Source organism: Triticum urartu, chromosome 7A (genome assembly GCF_056163025.1).
Source record: "Triticum urartu cultivar PI428250 chromosome 7A, HENAU_Tu73, whole genome shotgun sequence".
Classification (NCBI taxonomy): Eukaryota; Viridiplantae; Streptophyta; class Magnoliopsida; order Poales; family Poaceae; genus Triticum; species Triticum urartu.
Genome location: NC_141879.1, coordinates 29,352,037 through 29,378,019, shown reverse-complemented (window position 1 = coordinate 29,378,019; position 25,983 = coordinate 29,352,037). Strand labels below are relative to the sequence as shown.

The following is a 25,983-nucleotide window of genomic DNA, read 5'->3' as shown; positions in this document are numbered from 1 at the left end:
CACTATTAAAAATACATCCTTTTGTCCTAAATACCCTAAAAGAATCCAACAGATTCTACTACCTCTTTTTGTTTCTTAAGCGCCGTCCCTCAGGGGCTGATTCATTAAAAGTTTAGAAGAGAGTTGCCCAGTTAATGAATAGAAATACGGGCGAAGATCATTACAACATTCCCACAAAGATAGGCAACCGGTCGATCTGGCTACCCGCTAGACCCCCCCCCCCCCCCCCCCCAACACACACACCCACCGTTGAAGAAAGGACTAGTAAATAGACAGCTTTCAGAAAACTCTCTACGTATCTTCCTTAAATGCCACGTCCTCACTAATTTTCTTTGTGGAAAAGAAGGAGTGTTCAATCTAGACACATCTCATGTTGCACCGTATAGCATAGCAGTACATATTCAAAATCAGTAATGTATTCTTTTATCTATTGTTTGTCGATTGACTCTACAGGAGATTTAGCCCTTATTTGTATGATAAAAGGCAATAGAAGAGGAATTGTATGAGAGAGACTCAGTTTCATGGCTGTTCACCGCAAGAAATACATTTGGAAGTACTACCTCTGTCATGTATAGCATTATATACGTTAGTATTTTAGATAATCTTATTTGTTGTCATGCATGACACATAGTAATATATTACTCTCATCGTCTCATAGTATCAAAGCGTTTTATATTACTCCCTCTGTGAAGAAATATAAGAGCGTTTAGAAAACTCTTTACGGAGGGAGTATCTATCACTTTTCCATCAAGCTAGAGCTAGGTAGCTATCCACAGCTACTAGTCCCCTCCCGACATCCAACAACAAAAGGCCATTGCAATGCCACCCTTCCAGAGAAACTAGCCAGAGAAAGAGAGAGAGAGGGGGGGAAAGAATGGAGGGCATGGCGCAGGCCCTTGTGGGCAACCTTGGGCAGCTGGTGGGGTCGGAGTTCCAGAAGCTCCGCGGCGTGGGCAGCGAGGTGGCGCAGCTGAGGGACGAGCTGGCCACCATGAACGCCATCCTCCGCATGCAGTCCGAGGCGGACGACAGCGCCGTCGACCATTTCGTCCGGGAGTGGATGAAGCAGGTCCGCGAGCTCGCCTACGACGCCGAGGACTGCGTCGACCTCTACGTCTTCCGCATCCGCTGCCTCCTCAGCGACGCCTTCCTCGCCCGCCTAAGGCGCGTGCTCACCACGCTCTCCCTCCGCCGCCGCCTCGGCAGCGACGTCCAGGCCCTCCGCGCCCGCGCCGTCATCATCAGCGAGCGCCACGCGCGCTACGGCGTCAGCCGCGAGGCGCTGCGCCGCTCCCCGCACCTGGCCCCCGTCTCCACGGGGTCGGCTGCCTCCGCGCGTGCGCTGCGCGCGGCCAACCACCCCGACCAGTTCGTCGGCATGACGGACCAGGCTAGCACCCTGGCCGAGAGGGTGAAGGGCGCCGTGGACAGCAACGACATCGTCGGCGACGGCGCTGACCGCAAGCTCAGCGTGTTCTCCATCCTCGGGTTCGCGGGGCTCGGGAAGACCACGCTGGCCATGGAGGTGTGCCGGCGGCTGGACACACAGTTCCAACGCCAGGCGCAGGTGTCCGTGTCGCAGGCGTTCGACGGCCGAAACGACGTGGGGGGCCTTCTCAAGCGCGTGCTGCAGCAGATCGTCAAGCCCAAGGCGGGAAATGACAAAGGCATCAAGGAAGAAGACTCTGCGGGTGACATCGACCACATGGATTCGGACACGCTCGCCAAAACGCTCAAGGAGCTTCTCAAGGACAAGAGGTACATCTACTTTTTTCTCTACTCAAAATATGTACTACCAGAATTAACTTTGATCGCCAATGCATGTTTAGAGCTGCCAAAAGTACTTCCTCCATTTGAACTATAGTGATTTTATTAAGTCAAGAACTGAATTTTTTTAACCAAATTTATAGAAAACTTAATGATTGTCTAGACTACCAAATCCATAACATTAAATTCATTATGAAATACCTTTTCATATAGTTTATATTCAGTATTGTAGGTGTGGATAATTTCTCTGAACACTTGGTCATAATTTACGAAGGTTGACTTTTATAAGAACACCAATGTGCATAGTTCTCCGTATCGTACACTCTCTATCCATAATATAGTGTGTATAGATTTTTACAAAACTCAAGCAATGTAGGGTTTGAACAAGTTTAAATAAGAACAATATGAGTATGCCTCATGATATATCTAGTGATATTTATTTGGTATTGTATGTACATATTTTTTTAACTTGGCCAAAGTTTGCAAATCTTTACTTTTAGAATAATATGTACACACCTGCATGTTAAAACAGAGAAAGTGTGTACTCCCCCGATCCATATTATTTGTCGCTCAAACGGATGTATCTAGACGTTTTTCAGTGCTAGATATATCCATTTGAGAGACAAGTAATATGGATTGGAGGGAGTAATAATTTATGATGATATAAGATTTTAGGAGTACAGTGGCAATTTTTAATGAACATATAATTTAAATCATCAATGCATCAATCATATGTCGTGTTTGACCTAACTTTAATTGCTATCGAGATTCTAAAAAATTATATATAGAGCCAAACAACACCTCAGTTTTTTTCTTTACATGTACTACTCACTCCATTCCATATTAAAGAGCACTAGTGGCTGGGGTGCGCCCCGGGCGCACCTCTTGAAGAGGTATTGTGCGCACATATTGGCGACAGTTTTTAATTTTCTGTTTTTCTGCAATAATCTAAGTTTACGTGAGTGTGACCCTATTTTCTATCTGAAGCAATAAGATGTGCAACCCATTAGAAAGGGGCTTTGGGGCATGTCTGAAGCCTAGGAAATAACAAAGTTTTCCTACAACTTGGCACATATACAGGAATAAAACATACAGGATATCATTTGACCTCTAATAGATTTGGAATAAAAGAACATTTAGAATTTTAGATACTATTATCATTGTGATTAGCTAGCTATCATGCAAGAATGTTAGAGAAGAAAAGGTATAAGAAATATGACATGATTAAGGAGAAGAGCAAGAGAATCATGTTAACCATCAACCATTGAAATAAACGAATTTACATTTTCCTTATAACATGTCTCTTTCATAACAACAATAATATCCTGTCATGGATCAGTCGTCACCAGAGGTACCTCTATGTATAACTGTCTGCCACACTCTACATAGATTTGCCTAACAATTCATATCCTGGATGGAGGACTTCTGGAGGATGGAGCATGCCCTGCTTATGTACAGAAACAAGCATATATACTTTCAGTATGGGGTAGCTATCTAGCTGAGTAAAATCCAGTAAGGCGAAGCAAAGAATAAACAAACTAATTTTTTTTGCATTCTTTAACTTGTACTGTATTATTTAGCAGACCAAAAATTACACAGGTAATGTTTCAGACTAAACTGTCAGGGCACATCAAAGCAGATAGAATAAGTTCATAGGAAAATAAATCTTTAGGACCAGATCTTTTTAAATTAATTAATTAATATATGGAAGAACTTCATTCACATACAACCTGCAAGTTGCTCCATTGCTCAGAGTAAATTTACCTGCAGAGGTTACTCCATTAGACATGATTTTGAGAAATCAGGGAAGTTGTTAAATAGGAAACGTGTAGAAAAATATTTGAACCCTAGGCATCATACTTCCCTAAAAGATGAAAGACAAAATAATATGATATACCATTGGGATAATAAACGATTAGAATGTATTCGGAAGAAACAACATGAGACATTCAAATCATCAAAATCTCAAAAGTGTTAGCATCTTGACTTCCGTCAATGGTACAAGACAGATTGATAATGCATATAACTGAACATTTACCATGTATTTTGAAAAAAAAAATGCAATGACAACATCCTGTGCACATGAGATGAATAACAACTACTCCCTCTGTAAAGAAATATAAGAGCGTTTAGATTACTAAAGTAGTGATCTAAATGCTCTTATATTTGTTTACGGAGGGAGTAAGTATTTTAGCTAACATGAGATGACATGGAAAATAACATATAAACAGAGGCTTTTATTAGCATCAAAGAGCGCTATAGTTTGCTCACATCCATTGTTTACAGCGAACATAAATAGTCGCACAGATCAATGCAAGCACAGGCATTAGCACCCATGACAAAATTACCATCCACTGAACATGGCATATTCAGGAGATTAACTTTAGATTTAAAACTGAAATACACAAACATCAATGGCCGTAGGAATTCATAAAAGGGATTACCCAAACGATGACAACATAAGTCACGATGAAGGGTCAAGATGTTTTATGTAAATCAGTTCCCTCTGAGTTCTCACCCCTCCCCTGTAAAATAAAATGGTGGGATTTTTAGACTCTAGACTCCCACGTCCAATCCCTTCTAAATTGCATTAGCTCCAAATGGATAACTTTAGAGCATCCCTAGCCGGTTTCTACCGTGTCCTCCACTTTAATGGCGCCCACAGACTCTCAACGAAATGTCGACCCCCCAAAAGCCTTCCAACATTGGTCTATCGCTGCCTCAACTCATGTTTTTCTCCGGCTTCGACAACACCTCCCACACAAAAACAGTCAACCTCTAACTCCCCTCAACCTAGCCTAGGATGTATCAGTCTCTTGGCCGTTCTTGTCCAAGGTCTCATCACGCCACTAACGTTTCAACGGATCTGATTCTTTCCCCCGGACGATTGAAAGATTAGCAAATACCATAAAAATAAGCAATTTTTTATAGGATAGGAAAAATATTACAGATGCTCTTAGATTTAGAAACCTTAAAACCTTTATTTGAAACAAAGAACCCTAAAACCTTATACAATACATGATGCTTAAGGATAATGCTTGGAGAAATAAATCATTTTTTTTACCAAAAAAGGCTTTTGCCCTGCTTTATATATAAATCAACGAGCATCCACAACCTGGTACAAACGCACGCGACCACAACACAGGCACACATCCAAGGCAGGATACATAGGGGTTGAGCGTACCCACATCACCCCTAGCACTACAAGAGCAACCGGTGTCCTCAAGCATGAACACGTCACCACGAAGAGATGAAGGCGCATACGACAAACTGTGGGCTCCAAGGCGGCGCCTTCAGAAAGGTTACAACACCAAAGCGCCGCCACCGCTCGACCCGAGGATTAGAGTTTCCCTCGGACCAAGACGATGGGCAATGAGAGACGCGACGATGCCTTCAATAGGGGAACGAGCTACTCCGCCACCGGTCCGTCCAAAGATAGATCAGGTTTTCACCCTGGCCAACACTCACTGCCACTAAACGCCACACACCGGCGACCACGCCGCCCATACGGCCATGGCCACCGGGTAGCACCGAGCCACGGGCTCTAACCATGAGCACCACGGAACCACCACCAAGGCCGCCGACCCGGCATCCAACACCTTGACACCACCTTACCCGAGACCCGCCGCTACCCCAACCAAAGATACTAGCGGAAAGGATCCGCCTTTTGCAGCTATGGGCGCCCCCCCCACCCACCCAGTGCCGAGACCCGCAAGGCTGGCCAAAACTGGCCTCCATTGACCCGTCCTCGTCATCGGGCGCGAGATGAGCTCGGTCCTGCCGGCGGGCACGAGACGACCATGGTCCTATTGACGGGCGCGAGACGAGCTCGGTCCTGTTGCCGGGTGCGAGAAGAGTGATGGACCGCAGCTGGGGGAGCGCCAACCCATCGACGAAGATAGCGGCCGGATGACCAGGTGAGGGTTCAAAGGTCGAAGTGGGCCGCCTACAGATGAGCCGATGCCGGAAATCCAGCCGCCGCAGCAGCCAACCCGCCGAGCCACCGTGATGTCGGCATGGTGAATGGAAGCCGCCACTCCTAGAGGGCCGAGCCACCAAGTCGCCGCTGTCGCCGCCCATAGCCGGATCAGCAGCCACGCCGGGTCGATGCCCCAACCCGCGCCGCCCGCCTGAAAACGCTAGATCCGGCCGGCACGCACCGCGACCACCGCCACCAAGACGCCTCAGTGCCGGTCACCTCGCTGCCAGCAGCCGCCACCCGACACCCATGAAAGCCAGGCCGCATCACCCTCAGTCCGCACCGCCCGCTGGCCTCCAGGCAGAGAAGTCGCCCAAGCCAGATCTTGGTCGGGGACATCCACCACCGCCACCTAGCGCGGGCACACCACGTCGCACCCCGACGTGTAGCCGCCCACGCCACCGCCCGGCTGCCGCCGCGCCGCACTGCCCTGCAGAGCCGCGGACCTCCGCTCGGTGCTGCTGTCCCGCGCGAGCCCACCGCGAGGAAGGGGAAGAGGCCCCACCGCCACCGACGCCGGCCAGGCTTTGCCCGGCGGCGCATGCCAGCAGCGGCGAGGGAGGGGGATATAGGGAGTGGAGGCGCTAGGGTTCGCCTCCCCGCTCGCGGGAGCGGCGAGACGAAGGGGGAGTTTTTTTTAAACCATTTTTTAAGCATTGATGCTTATTCGTAGATGATAGACGCTTGATTAACACCTCATGGAGAAAGCACGAGTGCTTAGAAAAACTAAAAAGTATACTACAAAGCAACTCGTTGAGCACTACAGGAACTAAGAGATTCCCGTTCCCTCCTCTGTGATTATCCCCCGACCAAATGCACTTTCCTCTTTCGGTGGGATACTTCATCTAGTGCCGGCGGCTGGAGCGGCACGGCGGCACCGCTCCCAACCCAAGCTGATCGTTGCCGCCGCGAGAGCCCTGTTCCTCTTCCAGGTATGTTCCTGGATCGATTTTCATCTCAAGTTAGGGATTGCTAGCTACTGCGCCAGAACTCGAACCGCAAGTTAGGCATGGATTTGCTTCGTTTCTCGATCCGTTTTGATCTGCGCTTTTTGCACGGGGAGGCAAGAGGAGTAGATAAACTTTGCTCTGCACGAGTTAATAGTTTGGACAACCAATTTTTTTGACTGGATCGTAAGTGATTAGGGATGGGGAAAATACTCGCTATGTTTTTTTTGACGGGAAAATACTCTGTATGTTAGCAGCAACGCCAGCCATGCTTCATGCTTGATTGATATAGCCTGTGAGAATACTCTCTGTGTTAACAGCACTGTAAGATTTAATTATCTATATGTAGCAGCACACCGAGCTTGGTTTGGGTTAGAGACGGGAAGCGTAATTATCTTTGCTCTTAATTCCTATCAAGGTGGGTGGTTTCAGTGGTGATTGTTGTGATGTTGTGTCTTTATCACAAAAAAATGCAAAACGATATATTGTACATTATTTTTTACGAAATTCTTCTTGGCATTATTCCCACCTTGTCAATCTAAATTAGTTTGTGGAAATACTAGTCAATCTAAATTAGCTGAATATCAGACATTTTAAGGAAACTTCCTTCTCGTAAAAGCTTTCTAACACTAGCATACTTATATCCAAATCAGGTACCTCATTGTGATTGTTGATGTATGGACAATAGCAGCGTGGGATGCTATCCGATCCACGCTGCCAGACAACAACCTCGACAGCAGAATCATGGTGACCACTCGGATAGAGGTTGTGGCTGTAGCATGCAGTGATGCTAGTGAAATTTGTGGAGATAACATCTATCACATTGAGCCCCTCAATTCAGAAGACTCCAAGAAGTTGTTCCTCAGCAGAGCATTTGGCTCCAAGGATGCCACTTGCCCCACAGAGCTGGAAGATGAAATGAACAAAATTCTGAAGAAATGTGGTGGGCTGCCATTGGCCATTGTCAGCATTGGCAGCCTTTTGGCCAGCTATAAATCAGCGGAGCACAAGGATATGTGGGATAGAGTTTGCAAATCAATTAGTTATCTTATGGATACCAATCCCACCCTTGACGGGATGAGGCAGATACTTTTTTTTTTTGAAACGAAGACGCTAGGAGCGTCCGGCTTTAAATTAATAAAGCCCTCAGGCATCAGGTTCAAACGAGGTACAACTGAAGACATAAACATAAACGTTCGGTCCACGACCGACATCCAAAACACTGCAAAGGTTCAAAAGCGGCGGCACTATTACATCCAAACACAGCAGCCATCTAGAAGTCTGAGCTAACATGAAACTCCCACACCATCTTCAGAAGCTTCAGCTGCTCGGCGGAGCTTGTCTTGCCAACACCTGGATATTCTTAATGCGCGTCATGGCCTTCGACATACGCTCAGCATCGCGCTCCTTCCCCAGCGGAATCCACGTCTGTAAGAAAAGATGACATTTGAAGATCACATCCGCGGGGTGGTTAGGAAATTTTTTCTCAATGGTAATTTTGTTACGCGTCGTCCATATTGCCCAGAGCAGCGCCCCTACGCAACGCCAAGCGATTCTACTACTAGTCCCTTTCGTAGTTTTGAGAATAGAGATCAGATCGTTCCCCGAAGCTGGATTCCAATTCGTATGGAAAGCTTCCCTTACTGCACTCCATGCAAACCTGGCCAGGTGGCATTTAAAAAAAAGATGGTTTGCGTCTTCGCCAAGGCCGCATACAGTGCAAGTACCGTCCGCAGGGCCGTTGCGTTTTGCCACGTTGTCCGAGGTGGGCAGCCGGTTCCTGAACATTTGCCACATGAAGATTTTAATCTTCAGGGGCAGTCCGGCCTGCCATAGCCCCCTAGCTATGTCAAGCGTTGTGCCTGCGGTTAGCTTGTTATATAGGGACTTAACCGAAAATTTCCTAGAAGCAGTCAAGCTCCAGTCAACCGAATCGGCACCCGTTCCTAAGCGGATGTCGCCTATAATCTGTAGCAGGCCCTCCCAGGATGCGCGCTCGTCGGTGGAAAGGGCCCGCATAAAGTGAATCGCCGGGGATTCAGCACGGAGCGCTTCCCCTACTGATATGTCAGTGTCAGTAGCAATCCAGTATAGGTTGGGGTGGCTTTGCCAAAGAGGGGAGGCACCCATCCAGTGATCGAGCCAGAACCGAGTGGAGAGGCCGTTGTTGATCTGAAATTTTGCCCCAATAGCAAAAGCAGGGCGAACCGCTTGGATCCCTTTCCAGAATGCGGAGCCGTTGGCCGAGGCCGTGAATGGCGTGCCATTCGGGAAGTACTTAGCTTTGAGCAGTTGCGCCCAAAGACCCGACTCGTTTTGGGCCAGTTGCCACCACCATTTGGAAAGGAGGGCCACGTTCATTAGTTTGGAGTTAAGAATACCCAGCCCTCCGAATTTTTTTGGCCTACACATGGCCGCCCACTTAACTAAGTGGTATTTCCGTTTGTTACCCGTTCCTTCCCAAAAGAAGCGGGATCTCGGTGTGTCTAACTTAGCGTGCACCCCGTCAGCTAGTAAGAACATCCCCATAGTGAAAAGGGGAAGGGAAGAGAGGCTCGAGTTAGTTAGTATGAGCCTCGCCGCTGAGGACATAAAGCGCCCGCGCCACGGGCTAACCCTATTGGCCACTTTCCCGTAAAGAGGCTCCCACTCTAAAATCAAAAGTTTGCGGTGAGAAATTGGAAGCCCTAGGTACTTAATTGGAAAGCTCCCTAGCTTACAATTAAGTAGGTTAGCGATTCTAGCGCTTTTCTGGTCGTCCATCCCCATGGTAATGACCTCACTTTTGTGGAAGTTTATTTTGAGCCCAGAAAGGATCTCAAAGGCAAGAAGAATCAGCTTGACCGAAGCCACGCTATGGTCGTCTGGCTCAAACAATAGCAAGGTGTCGTCGGCATATTGTAGGTGTGACACGCCACCTGGGATGAGGTGTGGGACTAGCCCCTTGATGTGGCCGGCCTCCCTGGCCTTGGTCATCAGAGCTGCCAATGCATCAGCCACAAAGTTAAAGACGAGTGGGGAGATGGGATCGCCTTGTCTTAACCCTTTCCTGTTACGGAAAAACTTCCCCATTTCACCATTAACAATAACCGAGGTGTTGCCACTCGAGATCAGGTGCATGATCCGATGGACAAACCCTGCCTCAAAACCCTTTTTGAGGAGGACCTCCCGCACAAACTCCCAGTTTACGCGGTCGTACGCTTTCTCAAAATCTAGCTTGAGGATAATACCATGTCCTCTCATTCGTTTAAGTTCGTGAATTATCTCTGTGAGAACAATAGGCCCTTCTAGAATGTTTCTACCTTTAAGGAAAGCAGTTTGGCTCTGATGAATCGCTCGTTGAGCCACCGGCGCTAACCTAGAGGCATAAGCTTTGGCGCAAAGCTTGAAGGGGACGTTGATGAGCGTGATTGGGCGGAACAGCTGAATAGAGTCCACCCCTTTGACCTTAGGGATTAGACAGATCGCCCCATAGTTGAGCCGCGCGAGGTCTACCGTACCCAGGGCAAAGTCGTTGATAATAGCTTGGAAAAGGTCTCTAAGGAGCGGCTAGAACCTTTTGAAGAACTCCACCGGCCAGCCGTCCGGGCCTGGGGCCGTGTCGTTCTTCGTACCAGCTTGCGCTAAATCGATCTCTTGCGGCGAAAATGACACCATAAGGGCGTCATTTTCCTGTTGGGACACACGCTCGGTCGGTCCCCATAAGTCCTCCCTTAGACTTAGTCCTTTAGGTTCCGCTGTTCCCAACAGCTGTACGAAAAACTCGTATATGTGGTTTACGATTTCGTTTTGAGAAACCAGAATCCCGTGCTCCGATTGGAGTCTTAGGATTGAACTCTTGCGCTTGCGCCCGTTTGTGTACGCGTGAAAGTAGCCAGTGTTGGCGTCGCCTTTCACAACCCACTTTATGCCGCCCCTGCGACGCCAGTACTCCTCCTCTGCCCTAAGAATTGCCAAAACCTGGTTTTCTAGGGCATATCTGTGCTCCCATTCAACGCCAGAAAAAGGTCTTGTGTCGGCCTGCGCATCAAGGCACGCAATTTCGACCACAATGCGTTCCCTTTCCCTTTTGGACTCGCTGCTGTGGTTGGTCCCCCAGCCCCTGAGGAATACGCGCAAGGCCGCAGCCGCAGCAGACCAGAATTCTACTGGTCCTTGCCGATACCCCACTTGCTGGGCTATCGAAGCCCAGCAGTTCGTAACCAGTTGGCAGAAGCCTTCATGTTCGAACCAGGCTGTCTCGAAGAAGAATCTTCGGCTACGGTGCACACTGTCCTCCCCTGATGACAGTATAAGAGGGACATGGTCTGATCCTATGCGCGTCTCGGCCACTAAGGTGCAAAGGGGGAACAAAGCCTCCCATTCACTTGAACAAAAGACACGGTCAAGAACACAGCGAACTGGATTTCGCTGTTTGTTCGTCCAAGTGAATCTTGCACCCGTGCGTGCTATCTCCCTGAGAGTAGCAGCCGCAATGGCGTTGTTAAAAAGGGATACCCTAGCCCAATCTATATTGCCATTATTTTTGTCCGCCCCCGAGCGGATCAGGTTAAAGTCTCCGCCTACCACTACGGGTAGGTTGGCCGCTCGTTTGGCCCCGACCAAGGTTGTGATTTCCCCCAAGAAATCCCCAGACCTTGCGTGGTCCGTCGGCCCGTATACACTGACGATCACCCAGGTAGCCTGGGATACCCGGTGTCTAACCGTAGCCGCAATGGAAAACAAGCCAGGCTCCCACAAAATAACTTCACAAATATCTTTATTACAACCCATCAGTTGGCCACCAGAATGACCCGCGGAAGGAGTCCAAAACCATTCAAAACGCTGAAGAGGGTCGTAAGCCAAAAGATCTCTGTACGTGAAATCGGCCTTAATCGTCTGTTGGAGCGCTACAAAGTCTATATGCTCTCTGGACATGTACTCTCTGAGCTGCGTACACCGCCCCCCATGGCCGCATCCGCGAATATTCCAGAATATGTACCTCATCTAATTATACGATTGTGCAGGCGAACTCCACGGGAGCTCACCGCCTTGGCCACTCGCTTCCTAGCCGGAGCCCGTCTGGAAGAAGGCAAGTCCGAGGCCGCCCTAGCCTCGTCTCCCTCTATGGGCAAATGGTCTGCACCAGCCCCTACTGGTGCTGCGACCGATCCCTCCGCAAGCTGTTCCTCCGCACAGCGAGCGGCAGCCGCCGCAAGGGCGGCCTGGGCATCTTCACGCACGCGCACTAGAGAAATTACATCCATAGGCGAGGAGTCTAACGCAACGCCACTATCGCGCAAAATCTCGGCGAGGTGATCGTCAGAGAAAGCATTCAGAATCTTAAAAGAGGGGGTGGGGTTACCTGTCACATCCATGTTCTTGTCTGCAGCGCAGATCTTGGCACTTTCCATGGAAGTCAAGTCCCCGAGCTTGGCCTTGGCGCGCACGCTGGGAGCCCGAGTCGCCACCGGGGTCGCCCTGGATCTCTTGGCCTTGGTAGCCGGCCCTGGCACCACCAACGCTGCTCCAAGCTCACCCCCCAACGCCTCCAGCGAACCCGTAGACTCCTTGGCCTGCGACTTGATCCCAGGCTTCCTCCCAGCCGTCTTCTTAGCCTGCCGACCGGAACCGTTCGACGTGCGCCTGCCCGAGGTCGGGGTGAGATCCGAGTCCATGTTGGAAACGAAGACCGCCACCGAACCCCCACCACGCGCAGGGGAGACGGGCAAGGTGCCTGTCTCCTTCGTCGCCACCGCAAGAGGCAAGATTGGAGCAGACAAGTTGGAACCGTACTCGTCGAAGGATGGATCCAGAGAGCGGGCGAGGGGCGGGAGGCTGACAGCAGTGTCTTGAGTGGAAATCAAGCCCAGCTTCTCCCATGTCTCTGTATCGATAGAGGTGTCTTGAATACTGTCGTCTGGCTCCTCCAATGGCACGCCCATCTCCACATCTTGATCAGCCGAGGCCGCACCCGAGCCATCCGCCTCCTTTTGGGGAGCCGCAGCCGAAGATTTGGCTATTTTCTCACCATTGGCAGCGTCCTTGGAGGGGAGGCCCACATTAGACCCGGGCTTGGGCGGCCCGCCTTTGCCTTGCTGGCCATCTGGAGGGGGAACGGAGGGGCCCGCCCCAGGAGCCCCACCGCCATCTCCCAGACGACGCGACATCCGCTCCAGCTCCACTTTGATGTTGTATCCTTCGTGGTTGAACCACACCTCGACAGTGCCGTTGAGTTTTGCTGGGGTCTTGCATGCGAGTTCATCCTCACTGGACCTAACTTGATGAGTGAGAGCTCGTCGACCACGATCGGGCGGCCCAGCATCTTGAAAGCCTCCTTGATGCGCTCCATCTTGTGGTGTTTCTCTGGGATCCCGTGGAGCCGCACCCACGCTTCTGGCATCACCAACGGGGGAATCACCTCGTGTACCATATCACGCACCCTAGCAGTGATATCATTGATAGAAAGGAACAATTTGCCACTAGTCCGAGCCATATGGAGCAGATCTGCAGAAGGAAACACCACCAGAAAATCATCCTCTCCCACTTGAGTAACTTGCCAGTCCCAGTCCCCCGTGACCATGTGCTTGAGCTCTTGATTGCGGACCCGCAAGTTCAGACGGCCCGGATCAGCAGAGAGGATGGCAGCGTTGCCATTGGAAAGTTGTCGCGGCTCCTCGGGTTCCTCCTCTTCTTCGAACTGAAGGCAAAAGAATCCTTCCCCTGCAATAGCACTACCCATGATCTGCAAGCACGGCTGCCGCCCCCTTGTCGGGCAGTGCGCAGAGGCATGACCTTCTTCTTTGCACAGCACACACAAGGGCAGGAATGTGCATTTAGACTGGAAATGTCCAAGTCTCCCACACTTGAAGCATTCCACGTCCGGAGCCTCCGTCGCGTCCTCCACCGGAATGGGGGCGCTCGCCGTTCCCTTCGATCCAGAACGGCGCGGCACTGCCAGAGGTTCGGCAGCCGCTCTGGATCTCTTGGCCAGAGGATCCCCGTGGCCACCACCACAGTTGGGGTGATCCATCGGCTTGCGCTCGAGCTCCCGTCGACGCGCCATCTCCTTCTTCTTCTTTTTTCTTTCTTGCTGTTGAATCCACCATGGGGGAGGGGGACCCCAATCCCCCTCGCGCCCTTCTTCCTCTTGGAAGCGCTCGGATCTGCCCCCTTGCTTCGCGCGCATCACCTTCTTCGCCTTCTCCCGCAGGTCACACTCAGATACTCACACTCAGCTACGACCACCTGCCCTATCACCTCAAGGGTTGCATGATGTATCTTAGTATTTTCCGGGAGGATTTTCTCATCAACAAGGATCGGCTAGTATACAGATGGATCGCCGAAGGATTGGTTGAGGAGAAGCGGGGGATGACCCTGTTGGAGGTTGCAGAAGCCTATTATGAAGAGCTGGTGAGCAGGGGCATGATTAATCCCGCTGGCGAAATAATCAGCCATGTCTATGGAGCTGTGGAGACATGCCGGGTGCATGACTTGATGCTGGAGGTCATGGTGTCCAAATCCTTGGAGGCCAACTTTGTCAGCCTGATAGGTGGGCAGTATGATGGGATGTCCTATGACACAATACGCCGCCTCTCCGTCCATGCTGGTGGGCAGAGGCCCAAGGAATCTCCATCCAAGAAGGACTCTCCATCCAAGAGACCCAAGGAATCTACATCCAAGGAAATGGTTAAGAAGAATGACTTAAAAGACATTAATATGCAGCATGTCCGATCACTGAGTATGTTTCAGCTCGAAGGGAACAAGCTGCTTGATCGTCTGGGTGAGTTCACTCTGCTGAGAGTACTTGACCTGGAAGACTGCAAGGGTGTAGAAAACAAGCATATGGGCCACATCTGTCGGATGTACCTTCTAAGGTATTTGTCCCTGAGAGGTACAGATATCAGTGTGCTGCCACCAAAAGTATGTGATCTGGAGCATTTGCAGACACTTGATGTACGTGCCACGGGCATTGCTGGACTTCCAGAAACTGTGATAAAACTAGAGAAACTTGAACGCTTGTTTTTCTCCAAGAAGGATGTTTGGTCTACCATGTGGAAGCCACCCCAGGGTCTCTGGAAAATGAAGGCACTTCATGAGGTGGGCTGGGTATTGCTGGAAGATGATGCTATTGAGGTTACCCAAGAGGTAGGTGAACTAGAAAATTTGCAAAGGTTAAGTATCTACGTCGATCGTGAGAAGCCCAATGGTCCCAAGGTTCTTGAAGAGCTTGCCCTGTCCCTGAGTAGGACACACTCTCTCCGATCGCTCCACATGGACACCTTGAGTTATGAGGCGAATGCATTGAACTTTCTCCTTGAGCTCCCCTCGCCGCCACGCCTCCTCCGATTCCTCAGGATCGCTGGTGGCATTGACAAATTGCCCAACTGGGTCGAATCGCTCACATATCTTGTTGAGTTTCACATGTCATGGGCACACTTTATCAATGAGCAACTATTTGGGGTTCTGTGTAAGTTGCCCAACCTGAAGAGCATCTGGGTGCAGCGGAACTGCTACACCGGCCGAGAGTTGGTTGCACGTGTTGCGCACAACTTTCCGGCGCTCAAGAATCTCAGAGGGACCTGTGATCAGGAAATGCCCAGAGTCTACAAATTCGAGGAAGGGTCCATGACAAAGCCCGAGAAACTTTCACTGAATTTCGACAACTGGAATGAGAAGAGCATTGTGGGCATCAAGCACTTGACGAGCCTTAAAGAGGTGCAGCTCGCAGGTAAGAGGGGGAACCCTGTGTAAAGTAGTTTGGAAAGCGTAGAACCCTTTGTCTCGGGCCGCGTTGTATATATTGAGTCAATGCCTTGGTGCATACGTTTATAGAGAGAAAACCGATCGAGGGAGAGGGAGATCGGTTGGGAGGAGATCGACCAGGAGAAGGTCGTTACAAGGGATAAAGAGAAGATGAGATAGAGTTGGATACAAGTTAAACACCTCTTCTATCCCTATACAATAATTCTAACACTCCCCCTCAATCTAAACCTCAAGCCTTGCTAAGGTTGAGATTGTACTTGAACTCGTCTAGTCTTCTCTCGGTCAAGGGTTTAGTGAACCCATCCGCAAGTTGATCCCCTGTAGGAATAAACCGGATCTCAAGTAGCTTTCGAGATACTCTCTCTCTCTTTGAAAAAATGGAAATCCACTTCAATATGTTTTGTTTGTGCATGAAAAACAGGATTTGCTGAAAGGTAAGTTGCACCAATATTGTCACACCATAGCCGTGCAGCTTTTGGAGCTTTAATCCCAAGTTCATAAAGTAATGTTTGTATCCACATCACTTTAGCTGTAGCATTCGCCAACGACTTGTATTCAGCCTCCGTACTGGATCTTGAAACAGTAGCTTGCTTTCTTGCACTCCATGACACAAGGTTAGATCCCAGAAACACAGCAAAACCATCAGTAGATCTCCTATCATCAGCACACCCTGCCCAGTCTGCATCAGAATATGCAGTAACAAGCAAGGAAGGGGACTTGACAATCTGAAGTCCAAGTCCTTGAGAATACTGAAGATACCTTAGAATTCTTTTAACTGTTGTCCAATGAGTGGTTCTAGGATCATGCAAATATTGACATACCTTGTTTACTGAATAAGAGATATCAGGACGTGTAAGAGTCAAATATTACAAGGCACCTACAACACTTCTATAATTTGTTGCATCCTCTGGACCAAGAGCTTCTCCACTGTCAACTGTAAGCTTTTCTGAGGTGGAGATCGGTGTACTGGCTGGTTTGCAATTCTCCAATCCCACCCTCTTTAGAACATCAGCTGTATATTTCTCTTGTGATAGAAGTATTCCATCTCTGATCTGCTTTACCTCTATGCCAAGAAAGTAGTGAAGATCACCTAGATCTTTGAGAGCAAATTCAAGCTTTAAATCCTTAAGCAAACAAGTAGTGGCCTCTTGACTTGAGCTAGCAACAATTATATCATCAACATAAACATGGACAAAAACAGTGATATTGCCTTTGCTATAAAAGAACAAGGATGTATCTGCCTTGGACGATGTGAAGCCAAGATGTTGTAGCTGCATGCTCAACCTAGAATACCATGCTCTTGGAGCCTGCTTCAGGCCATATAAGGCTTTATCCAACTTACATACATAATGTGGTGTGCTGTGATTTTCATAACCTGGTGGTTGCCGCATGAACACTTGTTCCTCAAGAACACCATGAAGAAACGCGTTCTGAACATCCAGCTGTCTTAAGCTCCAACCTCTGGAAACAACAATGGACAAAACAAGACGAATAGTAGTTGCTTTAACCACAGGACTAAAGGTACCATCATAATCAATTCCAAACCTTTGCTTGAAGCCCTTTGCAACCAACCTTGCCTTGTATCTGTCTATACTCTATACTGCCATCTATGTTTTTTAATATTGTATACCCATTTACAGTCAATTGTATTAGCACCATGTTGCGGTGGTACTAGATGCCAAGTCTGATTTTTTTATAAGTGCATTATATTCATTATCCATGGCTTCCTTCCCATCTTTATTAGCAAGAGCATCATGCAGATTAATAGGTTCAGCAGAAGTGGCAAGGAAGGCATGCTTGGTCGGATTATACCTTATTGTACCATCACTATATTGTTTTTCTTTAACAATACCTGACCGAGACCTGGTGTTTCGACGAAGAGGTGAAGGAGCCAGAGAAACAGTTTCTGTTGGTTGTGGCGCAGGAGATCTTGCTGATTCGGTGTTGTGCACAGAAGATCCAGGCAGATCGGGCTCCTGATCCGAGAAGGATTGACGCTGCTGGCGCTGCTCCTCGTCTGACGCGCAGCCAGAGCCGACCGGCGAATCAGAACCGCCTGGCAGGTCCCATGTTGTCGCAGCAGAACTGGCAGGACCGGTCGGTGGGGCCCAAGGCGACGTGGCGGCGAGGGACTCGCTCCCCCCGCGCCTCGCTCGATGGGCGTCTCAGGGCGCGCTCGCGGAGATTGGCGCGACGCGCCTGGACTGGTGCGACCCACCTGGTCGGCTGCGCCGCTGTCGGCCACCAGGGGGCGCAGGGGCGGATCTGCACCGGATCGCGCGCCTGCAGTCTAACGCGAATCCGGCTCGGATCGCGCGCTGGTAGCAGGATCAGCATCGGAGTCCGGTCCTAGTTTATCCTGTGTACACATAAAATGACAGGTAGAATTTGCGCAAGAGGTATTAGAAACGCAATTTTCTTTGGATTTTTGCACATGGTCATGATCAGTTAATTCACCCCCGTGATCAGGGACGTGTAGGAGAGTCGGAGAGAAGTGCGATTTCTGCACGAAGCAAAGCACCCGCATTGGGATGAAGCTTGGAGAAAGGAAATAGTGTCTCATCAAAAATAAAATCCCGAGAGATATAGATGCGTCCGGTGGATGGTTCAAGACATTTGTAACCTTTATGAAGATTACTGTACCCAAGAAAAACACATTGTGTGGAACGAAATTCAAGTTTGTGAGGATTGTATGGACGTAAATTGGGGTAACAAGCACACCCAAATTTTTTGAGATAATTATAATTTGGCTTTTGGTTATACAATCGTTCTAAAGGAGTAGAATTGCCAATAACCTTACTGGGAAGACGATTGATGAGATATGTAGCTGTGATGAAGGCCTCAACCCAATACTTGAGGGGCATGGACGCATGAGTTAAAAGAGAGAGACCAACCTCGACAATATGGCGGTGTTTGCGTTCAGCAGAGCCATTCTGCTGATGAGCATGAGGACAAGACACATAATGGGTGATCCCAATACTACAGAAAAAGGAGTTGAGTTTTTCATACTCCCCTCCCCAGTCACTTTGGACTGCTATGGTTTTCTTATCAAAGTGTCTCTCAACAAGTTTCTGAAATTCTTGAAATATGGAAAAAACTTCAGATTTATACTTGAGCAAATAAATCCATGTAAACTTGCTGTAATCATCAATGAAGCTAACATAGTATTTTTTTCGACCAAAAGAATCTCGGGCATGACCCCATACATCACTGAAGATCAATTGTAGGGGAGCATGAGAAACACTAGTAGACTTAGGATAGGGAAGCTGATGGCTCTTGGCACATTGACATGCTTCGCAAACAGACTCATTATTGGAACTAAGTGACAAAAGAAGATTGTCTTTATTGACTACTTCCCTAACTATGACTGATGAGGGATGACCTAATCTTTGATGCCACCTCGCCAAAGAGGGCTTGATGACGGAGTAGACTCGACGATGCTTGTTGCGAAGTGCTCCGGATGAGATGGGGTAGAGGCCGCCAACGCATCTACCGTGATAGAGAAGTGCCCTCGTTGCCCGATCCTTAATGAAAAAAATAGCGAGGATGAGTCTCAAAGAAAACATTGTTATCAGTGGCTAAGCGAGACATAGAGGCAAGGTTTTTATCAGCTTGAGGAACATGAAGAACATCCTTAAGAACTAGATCAAGTTGAAGGTTAGGGGAATTAAGCGAAACTTGACCAATATGACAAATATCCATACCTTTACGCTAGCGGTGTGGATCTGATCGGTGCCATGGTACGTCTCGCGCAGAGCAAGTTGCTCTAACTCATTTGTGACGTGGTCCGTAGCGCCGGAGTCAACATACCAAACGCCATCCCCACCTTGCTCGTGCATAGCAGCTGCAACCAAACGAGCATCCGGGACGAAGTTTTCATCATACCGATGCCAACAGTCGATGACCTCGTGACCGGCCTTCTTGCAGAGCGGACAACGAGGACGGCTACGGGAGGAGGAGGGGCGGCGGCCAGTGTTGGAGTTGAAGCCGCCACCCCCATGGTTGTTGCCGTAGCCGCCGCCCTCGATGTTGTGGCCGTAGGTGCCACCAGAGCGTGCGCCATCGCCCGAAGAGGAGCCACGGCCGTGACCACCGGCATGGTTGCCGCCCTGGTGACCACGGCCACGGCCGCGACCCCGTGCAGCGGAGTATGCAGATGATTGCCGGAGATCGCCGCCGTGGAGGAGGGTGAGGCGGGCATCAAAACTGAGGAGCTGACTGTGCAGCTCTGGGACCGTGATTGGTTCCACGCGTGCAGCAAGAGCAGAGACGACAGGGTTATATTCCATGTCAAGGCCAACAAGGATCTTGGAGACGATCTCCGGGTCGGAGAGCGCCGAGGCCGTGCACGCGACTTCATCTGTGAGCGTCTTGATCTTGCCGAGGTACTCTGCCATAGACATATTACCTTTTTTAAGGTTGGTGAGCTCGATGCGGGTGTTGATCGCCTGCGCTTGGCTCTGGGCAGCAAACATGTCGTTGATGGTGCGCTATACCACGGCCGGCGTCTGGAGAGTGGCCACCTGAGAGAGAATCTCGCGGGAAAAAGAACCCATCAAGAACCCTTGGAGTTGTTGCTGTTGGGCATACCAGAGAGTGCGGGCGAAGTTGACGACTTGCTCGTCCTTGCCATCCTTGGTGATGGTGAGGGTGGCCGGCGGCGGTGGGCTTGTTGCGTCGAGGTGATGCTCCATCTGGGCACCCTTGATCTGGGGAAGCACGATGGCTTTCCAAAGGAGGAAGTTCCCCCTGGTCAGCTTCTCCTGGGGCGGCGATCCGAGGAAGGAGTTTGTGGCTGTGGATGATGAAGCAAAGGTGGAGGTGGAGGAGGTGGTGGTGATCGCGCCCATGGTGCTGGGCGACGTGGAGGCGGAGGTGGTAAACATGGCTCGGTCGCGAAGGTAGCTAGATGCGATCTCTTTTGATCTGATGAGGAAGAGGCTCTGTTACCATGTAAAGTAGTTTGGAAAGTGTAGAACCCTTTGTCTCGGGCCGCGTTGTATATATTGAGGCAATGCCTTGGTGCATACGTTTACGGAGAGAAAATCGATCAAGGGAGAGGGAGATCGGTTGGGAGGAGATCGACCAGGAGAAGGTCGTTACAAGGGATAAAGAGAAGATGAGATAGAGTTGGATACAAGTTAAACACCTCTTCTATCCCTATACAATAATTCTAACACCCTGCGCTGGACCGAACTCTGGAGCAGCTAAAGGCGGAGAGTGGGAAGCACCCCAATCAGTTCACAGTGGGAGTGAAGTACGACTGAGCTTGTCACTCTGCTTGCTTGCTGTAAGTTTGCTGTTGCCCTTGCTGTTTCTGTTGGTCGCTGGGGTGTGGTTGGTTCTTGTGTTGTAAAAGCTGGAGTCTCCAGCAGTTTAATCATTGTGGTTTGTAATAAATATAAACCTGGACCAATTGGACCATTGTCTAGGAAAAACAAAAACAAGCGATCACTGTACCAGCCTGCATTATAACTGCATGCTCTGTTCCTACAAAGAAGGTTTTACTTTTTTGCATTTCAATTCTGGTCTCATGTATATTTGAATGGTGCCGGCGACAAAGAGGTTAGGCAGCCAGCGAACTTCCCTAGCAAAGTAACCATAAGTCACCCAATGCAGATTTATGTACCCTTTCTGTGTTGCTCGAAACATGTTGGTGAGAATTTGAACTTTGTATCCGTGAACTCGGCCTACCATTGCCATCTTGAGTTGTTGGCTTCGATTTTAGCAAATATGAAATTGTCTTGTTTATTTGATTTGGTGTTGCCTCTACTGACAAAACAAAAAATTGTCCCGTCGACTGCCTCCTCTTTCAAGGAAATTAATGACATAAGTACACTGGCTTTAGCCTTAGCATGTACAGTATTGGCTTGATGATCCATAAGTAAACAAGCAAGTATGCATCGCTCAAGAACCAAGGATCAGAGCAAGGCTAGCTGCAGAGCAGACAGGCATGTGTACACTGGTACAGCATTTCAAGGATTCCCCCAGCCAGCAAGTGAGTTACAGCAGTAACCGGCGGGACGACGAAAGACAGGCATACCTGAGCCAGAATTATGAATCACAAACCAAGTGTTTTTATTCAACAGCCACAGCTGAAATAGGTTCAGAGCAAGCACACTCACGAAATATCACTACATATATAGCTGAAACAAATCATGCGTTAATCAGTTTCTGAAATAAAATATGGAGCGGAGAGCTCCTAAATTCGAAAAACAAACAACACGGAAAGAAATAAGTCTGAATATGGAAATACAGCCTGCTGGCAGCCTGACACAAAAGCAGAGGAGACGGCCGCAGAAGTAGCAGTAGCACGTCTCACAAAAGCAGAGGAGACGCAGGTGACCAGCGGTATCGTGGTATATCAGCAGCAGCAACATGAATATAATGCACCTTCAGATGCATTGACCCCTTTCACTCACTGAATCGAACACGCATGCGGCCCAAACAATGAAGCATCCCCCTTTCGGCCCGCGACCTGCATAACCAACACCATATCACCGTCAACATCTTAAAACTAGTGAGGGAGGAAGTAGTGGTACTGGCTAGTTGGCAGATTAGTGCTAGCTTACGTACTTATCTACACATTTCCTGGCCAGTGTGGCTGGTCAGTCTCGGAGAGAATAATGCCACATCTGCGCTTCAAGTACAGAACATTGGTACAGCACCGTCAAGAAGTCATTGGTGATTTCCAGGAAGCCTAGATATTGGAGGGGCAGGACAAACTCAATGCCAGATGAGACCTCCGTCATGCTGCTGAGGTTGGTTAAGATTAATCTTTCCAGGCTCGCCATGGCACCTTGCTGTATCTCTAGACGACTCAGATTAGGCAGGTCTCTTAGAGAGAGAACCTTTAGCTTGGGAAACCACCCCGTGAGAAATGTCAGCTGCTCTCCATTGTATGTTCTGGTAAAATGTAGACACGTCAAGTTTGACAACCGAGAAAGGGATGGCAGGGGGTCTTCTCTCAGCTGTGACCAGAATAGAGACAATTCATACAAGTTCTGCCCCCCAACAGCTTGGAGGAGAGGAGACTCATCCAACACCACTTCTGATTGTCGTCCTGTCAAACTTAGCTTTTGCAGGCTTGGCAGACAGACATTCAACAAGAGAACCTCGTTCTCATCACTTGCATTCACATCTAGGCAGGACAAATACTTCATCTGAACTAGAGATTCGCTGATAAGCCCACAGTAAATTCCCTTCACATTCCATAACCTCAAACTTCTCATTTGCCTCAGCTCCCCTAAATGCCTAAGAGACTCATCTTGTGCTTCCAATGCTTGCAATGTCTGCAGATTTGTTAGATTTCCAAGACTATTGGGGATACATACACCACTGCGACATTTAAGCTCTCTCCAAGTCGGGTCAATTACTCTCTCAGAAAATAAGTGCCTCAGCTTCTTCAGTTTCACAATCCCACTAGGCAGCTCATGTATACCAGATCTACAAAGGTCCAGTGTCAACAAATTGGAAAGCTTCTCTAAAGACTTTGGGAGCATCTTCACTTTTGTATCACGCAAACCCAAATGGCGGAGATTAAAAAGATCTCCAATAGCATCTGGAATCTTCCCGACAGGTAGACCACTTAATTCTAGCACAGTCAAATATCTTGACTCCTTACATAGCAAAGGTATAGTGGTTGATGGCATACTATTTCCCAGTGTAATGACTGTACGAAGTTGATGTATACCAGAAATTGACTGATGGTTATCCTTCTTTAGTTTCTGGAGGACCAATCGCCGTACATCCTGTAGAGACTCCTCACATTCACCATCATAAGTAACACCAAAATAGTTCTTCTGGCACAAGTCCAATGCCAACTCACGTAAGATATCGTGCATTCTGAATGTCTTCATCCTACCAAATGAGTTCCTCTCAACAAGTTGTAGCATATTTCTGCCAACTAGCTCCTTTAGATAGCCTTCTGCAACTTCTTCTAATGTGTTTCTACCCCTCTCCTTGACGAACCCCTCTGCTATCCATAACCGTATAATTTGTTTCCTTCGGAAAATATAATCTTCTGAAAATAGGCTGCAATACAATAAACAACTTTTCAACTGTGTTGGAAAATAGATGAAGCTCAGATGCAAAATATTCCTTATGTGGTCAAGCCTCGGATTATTATTTATCTCCCAGCTCAGTTGGTTATTTACTCTTCTCAATTCTTCCACCGTTCTCTCACACACAGATAAGAGGCTACCAACTGACACAATAGCAAGAGGCAAGCCTTTGCACTTGCTAACAATTTCCTTGGACGATGGCTTCAATTCTGTAGGACATTCATGATTTATTTCTCTTGGAAAGGCTTTCTTACAAAATAGTTCCCATGCCTTGTCTTCTGGTAAAACTTCCATTTTTATGGTCTGTCGAGGAGAGGCATGCGCAGCAACATCACCTTCCCTTGTTGTGATGATCAATCTACTGCCCTTATCATTATGAGTAAGCACCCTAGACAAATCATCAAATGCTTCTGGAGTCCAAACATCATCTAAGATGATCAAATACTTCCGCTGCTCCAGAAATTCCTTCAGTGTCTCTTCAAGGCGCACAATGTCCATAGCCACAGTGCTAGACAGAACACTAACATTATCTTTACAAACTTGCTCGATTATATTCTTCAAGACATGTTCTCTAGAATAAGTTTGAGATATGGAGACCCAAGCGTGACATTGGAATTCCTCCCTCTTATTCTTGTAAACATTTGCAGCTAAAGCAGTTTTACCAAGACCTCCCATTCCAAGCAAAGCTATCACAGACCGTTCCAAATCACCACCTTCCAACCACTGCTCTAGTTTTTCTCTGTTTTCATCCACCCCCACTAGATCTTCTTCATCAAGGGAGCGTGAAATGTTTGCTAGATCTTGGGATCTCTTGACAATGTAATTTGAGCTGTTAGTATCCCCATTATTTATCAGGGTAACCCATCGGTTTTTAATCTCTGACAGGTGGGTGAGGTGTTTCTCTGTTTCCTTCACCTTGAAAGCTAGCCGGTTGAAGGAAAACAGAGATCTTGGCTTTTTAACCCCTTTCTTCAGGAAAAAGCAACAACCTATATCATGTTCTTGACCAACTAGATACAAGTACTCATCCACCATGTTCTCCATCACATGTGCTACTTTCTGTACCTCTTCTAACCAGCCCTCATATACTTGATTGCTGCGGTTTCGAATGTCCATTTGACAGAGAACATCATGAATTACACGAAGCTCACTAGCAACACGACCCATGCTGCCCTGTAGTTCTAGTAGTTGTGTGCCATACTTTGAAAACTGCACGCTGGCCTGGTCTGCCGCTCCCTTTGCCAAGGCAATCCCGATCTTTCTAATGGCTAGAAGAATCACAATCTCCGCCATTACTTCGAGAAATGCTAATGTCTCGGTGCTGGGTGGTGGCCTAGTTGTATGCTCTCCTCATTATTATCAGAATGACCACTGCAAAATGAAGTGATGTGTTAATTACAAATTTAGCGAATTCTACTACTACCAACTACCAAGCACTTGCCAAAACACTTGAAACTCACCAAACACTTAAAACCTCTCCAACCACAATGAAAAAGTAAAATAAGCAAAACTTTCCCAGGAAGTACGCCTAAAGTCTTAATTCATATTGTTAACTTATATAATTCTTACCCAGATAGCAAACAAAAATAGCTCTTCCGACAGGCATGTCCATGTGAATTGTAAAACACTCGGGACTGTGCTATAGTCTACTATGGCAAACATAATGTTATTAACTAGCAAGAACAAGTGACGCTTGACCAAATAACTTATCATGCAAGTTCCTCTTACCTATAGGAATATATTAGATTAAAATGCCCCAAATGTTTAAATTTGAACCAAGTCAAAGAGGAAACCAGTATGGCATACCTCGCAGCTTGCCAATATGCCTATTCTACTTCCAAGTAACTTAGTTCAATATTTTCTCGGTATCTATGTAATTAACATTCCCAGATGTATGGAGAAACAAATAGCTAAAGCTGTGGATTAAGATACAAGAAAGAAAGTTGTAGGGCAATCATGAAATGAATGAGAAAGAAAAGCTATAGTGCCATAGATGTCATTAGGCAAATCAATAAATACTCCCGTAATTACAATGACTCCAATTAAAAGGAGCCATCATGTTCATTTCAGGAGATCCTCGCAAAACAACAATGTTCGTTTTATGGGGGTAGAATTTCCCACAAGGGCATATGACATTTGCCAATATATTGGCACAAGATATTTGTCAATATATTGTATCTTCAATGCAAAAGCATATGCCTGGCCCAATTGCCCATTACCAACAGCGACGTTAGAGATTAATTCCAGATATTTTAGTTATCCAGGAAAACAATGGATGGCAACTACAACCTGAACATACATACATGCCAGCTCGCCAGACCTTGGCACCGACAAATTAAACTCGCCCTTTTCCAGAAGAAATCTTAATCTGTTATGTTGTCGTAAGAAATCGAAATGCGTCACCCACGAGGCAACGACCACGAACTATACTAGGTTTGCAAAGTTCAAAAGATACAACAAAAGTGAGTTTTATTTGCACCGA

At 48.0% G+C, this 25,983-nt stretch overlaps 2 protein-coding genes across 2 annotated transcripts; one reads left to right on the top strand and one right to left on the bottom strand.

Annotated features, from left to right (window-relative positions):
* Positions 1-859: 859 nt before the first annotated feature.
* LOC147957261 (disease resistance protein Pik-2-like) lies at positions 860-20,705 on the top strand. The gene is made up of 4 exons (XM_087535257.1): positions 860-1,758; positions 7,347-7,776; positions 13,894-15,415; positions 20,617-20,705. Exons 1-4 carry the CDS (start codon positions 875-877, stop codon positions 20,703-20,705), a joined length of 2,925 nt encoding a protein of 974 aa, XP_087391383.1. The 5' UTR covers positions 860-874.
* An 814-nt stretch (positions 20,706-21,519) lies between these two features.
* LOC147957260 (disease resistance protein RPM1-like) lies at positions 21,520-24,935 on the bottom strand. The gene is made up of 2 exons (XM_087536066.1): positions 22,015-24,935; positions 21,520-21,916 (listed from the first exon to the last, which is right to left on the bottom strand). Exon 1 carries the CDS (start codon positions 24,792-24,794, stop codon positions 22,047-22,049), a length of 2,748 nt encoding a protein of 915 aa, XP_087392192.1. The 5' UTR covers positions 24,795-24,935; the 3' UTR covers positions 21,520-21,916; positions 22,015-22,046.
* Between the last annotated feature and the right edge of the window lie 1,048 nt (positions 24,936-25,983).

Coding starts and splice junctions, on each gene's coding strand:
- LOC147957261 (XM_087535257.1), top strand. CDS start 875: ATGGAGGGCATGGCGCAGGCCCTTGTGGGCAACCTTGGGCAGCTGGTG. Junction 1,759..7,346: donor GAGCTTCTCAAGGACAAGAG/GTACATCTACTT, acceptor TATCCAAATCAG/GTACCTCATTGTGATTGTTG. Junction 15,416..20,616: donor GCTCGCAGGTAAGAGGGGGA/ACCCTGTGTAAA, acceptor AATAATTCTAAC/ACCCTGCGCTGGACCGAACT.
- LOC147957260 (XM_087536066.1), bottom strand. CDS start 24,794: ATGGCGGAGATTGTGATTCTTCTAGCCATTAGAAAGATCGGGATTGCC.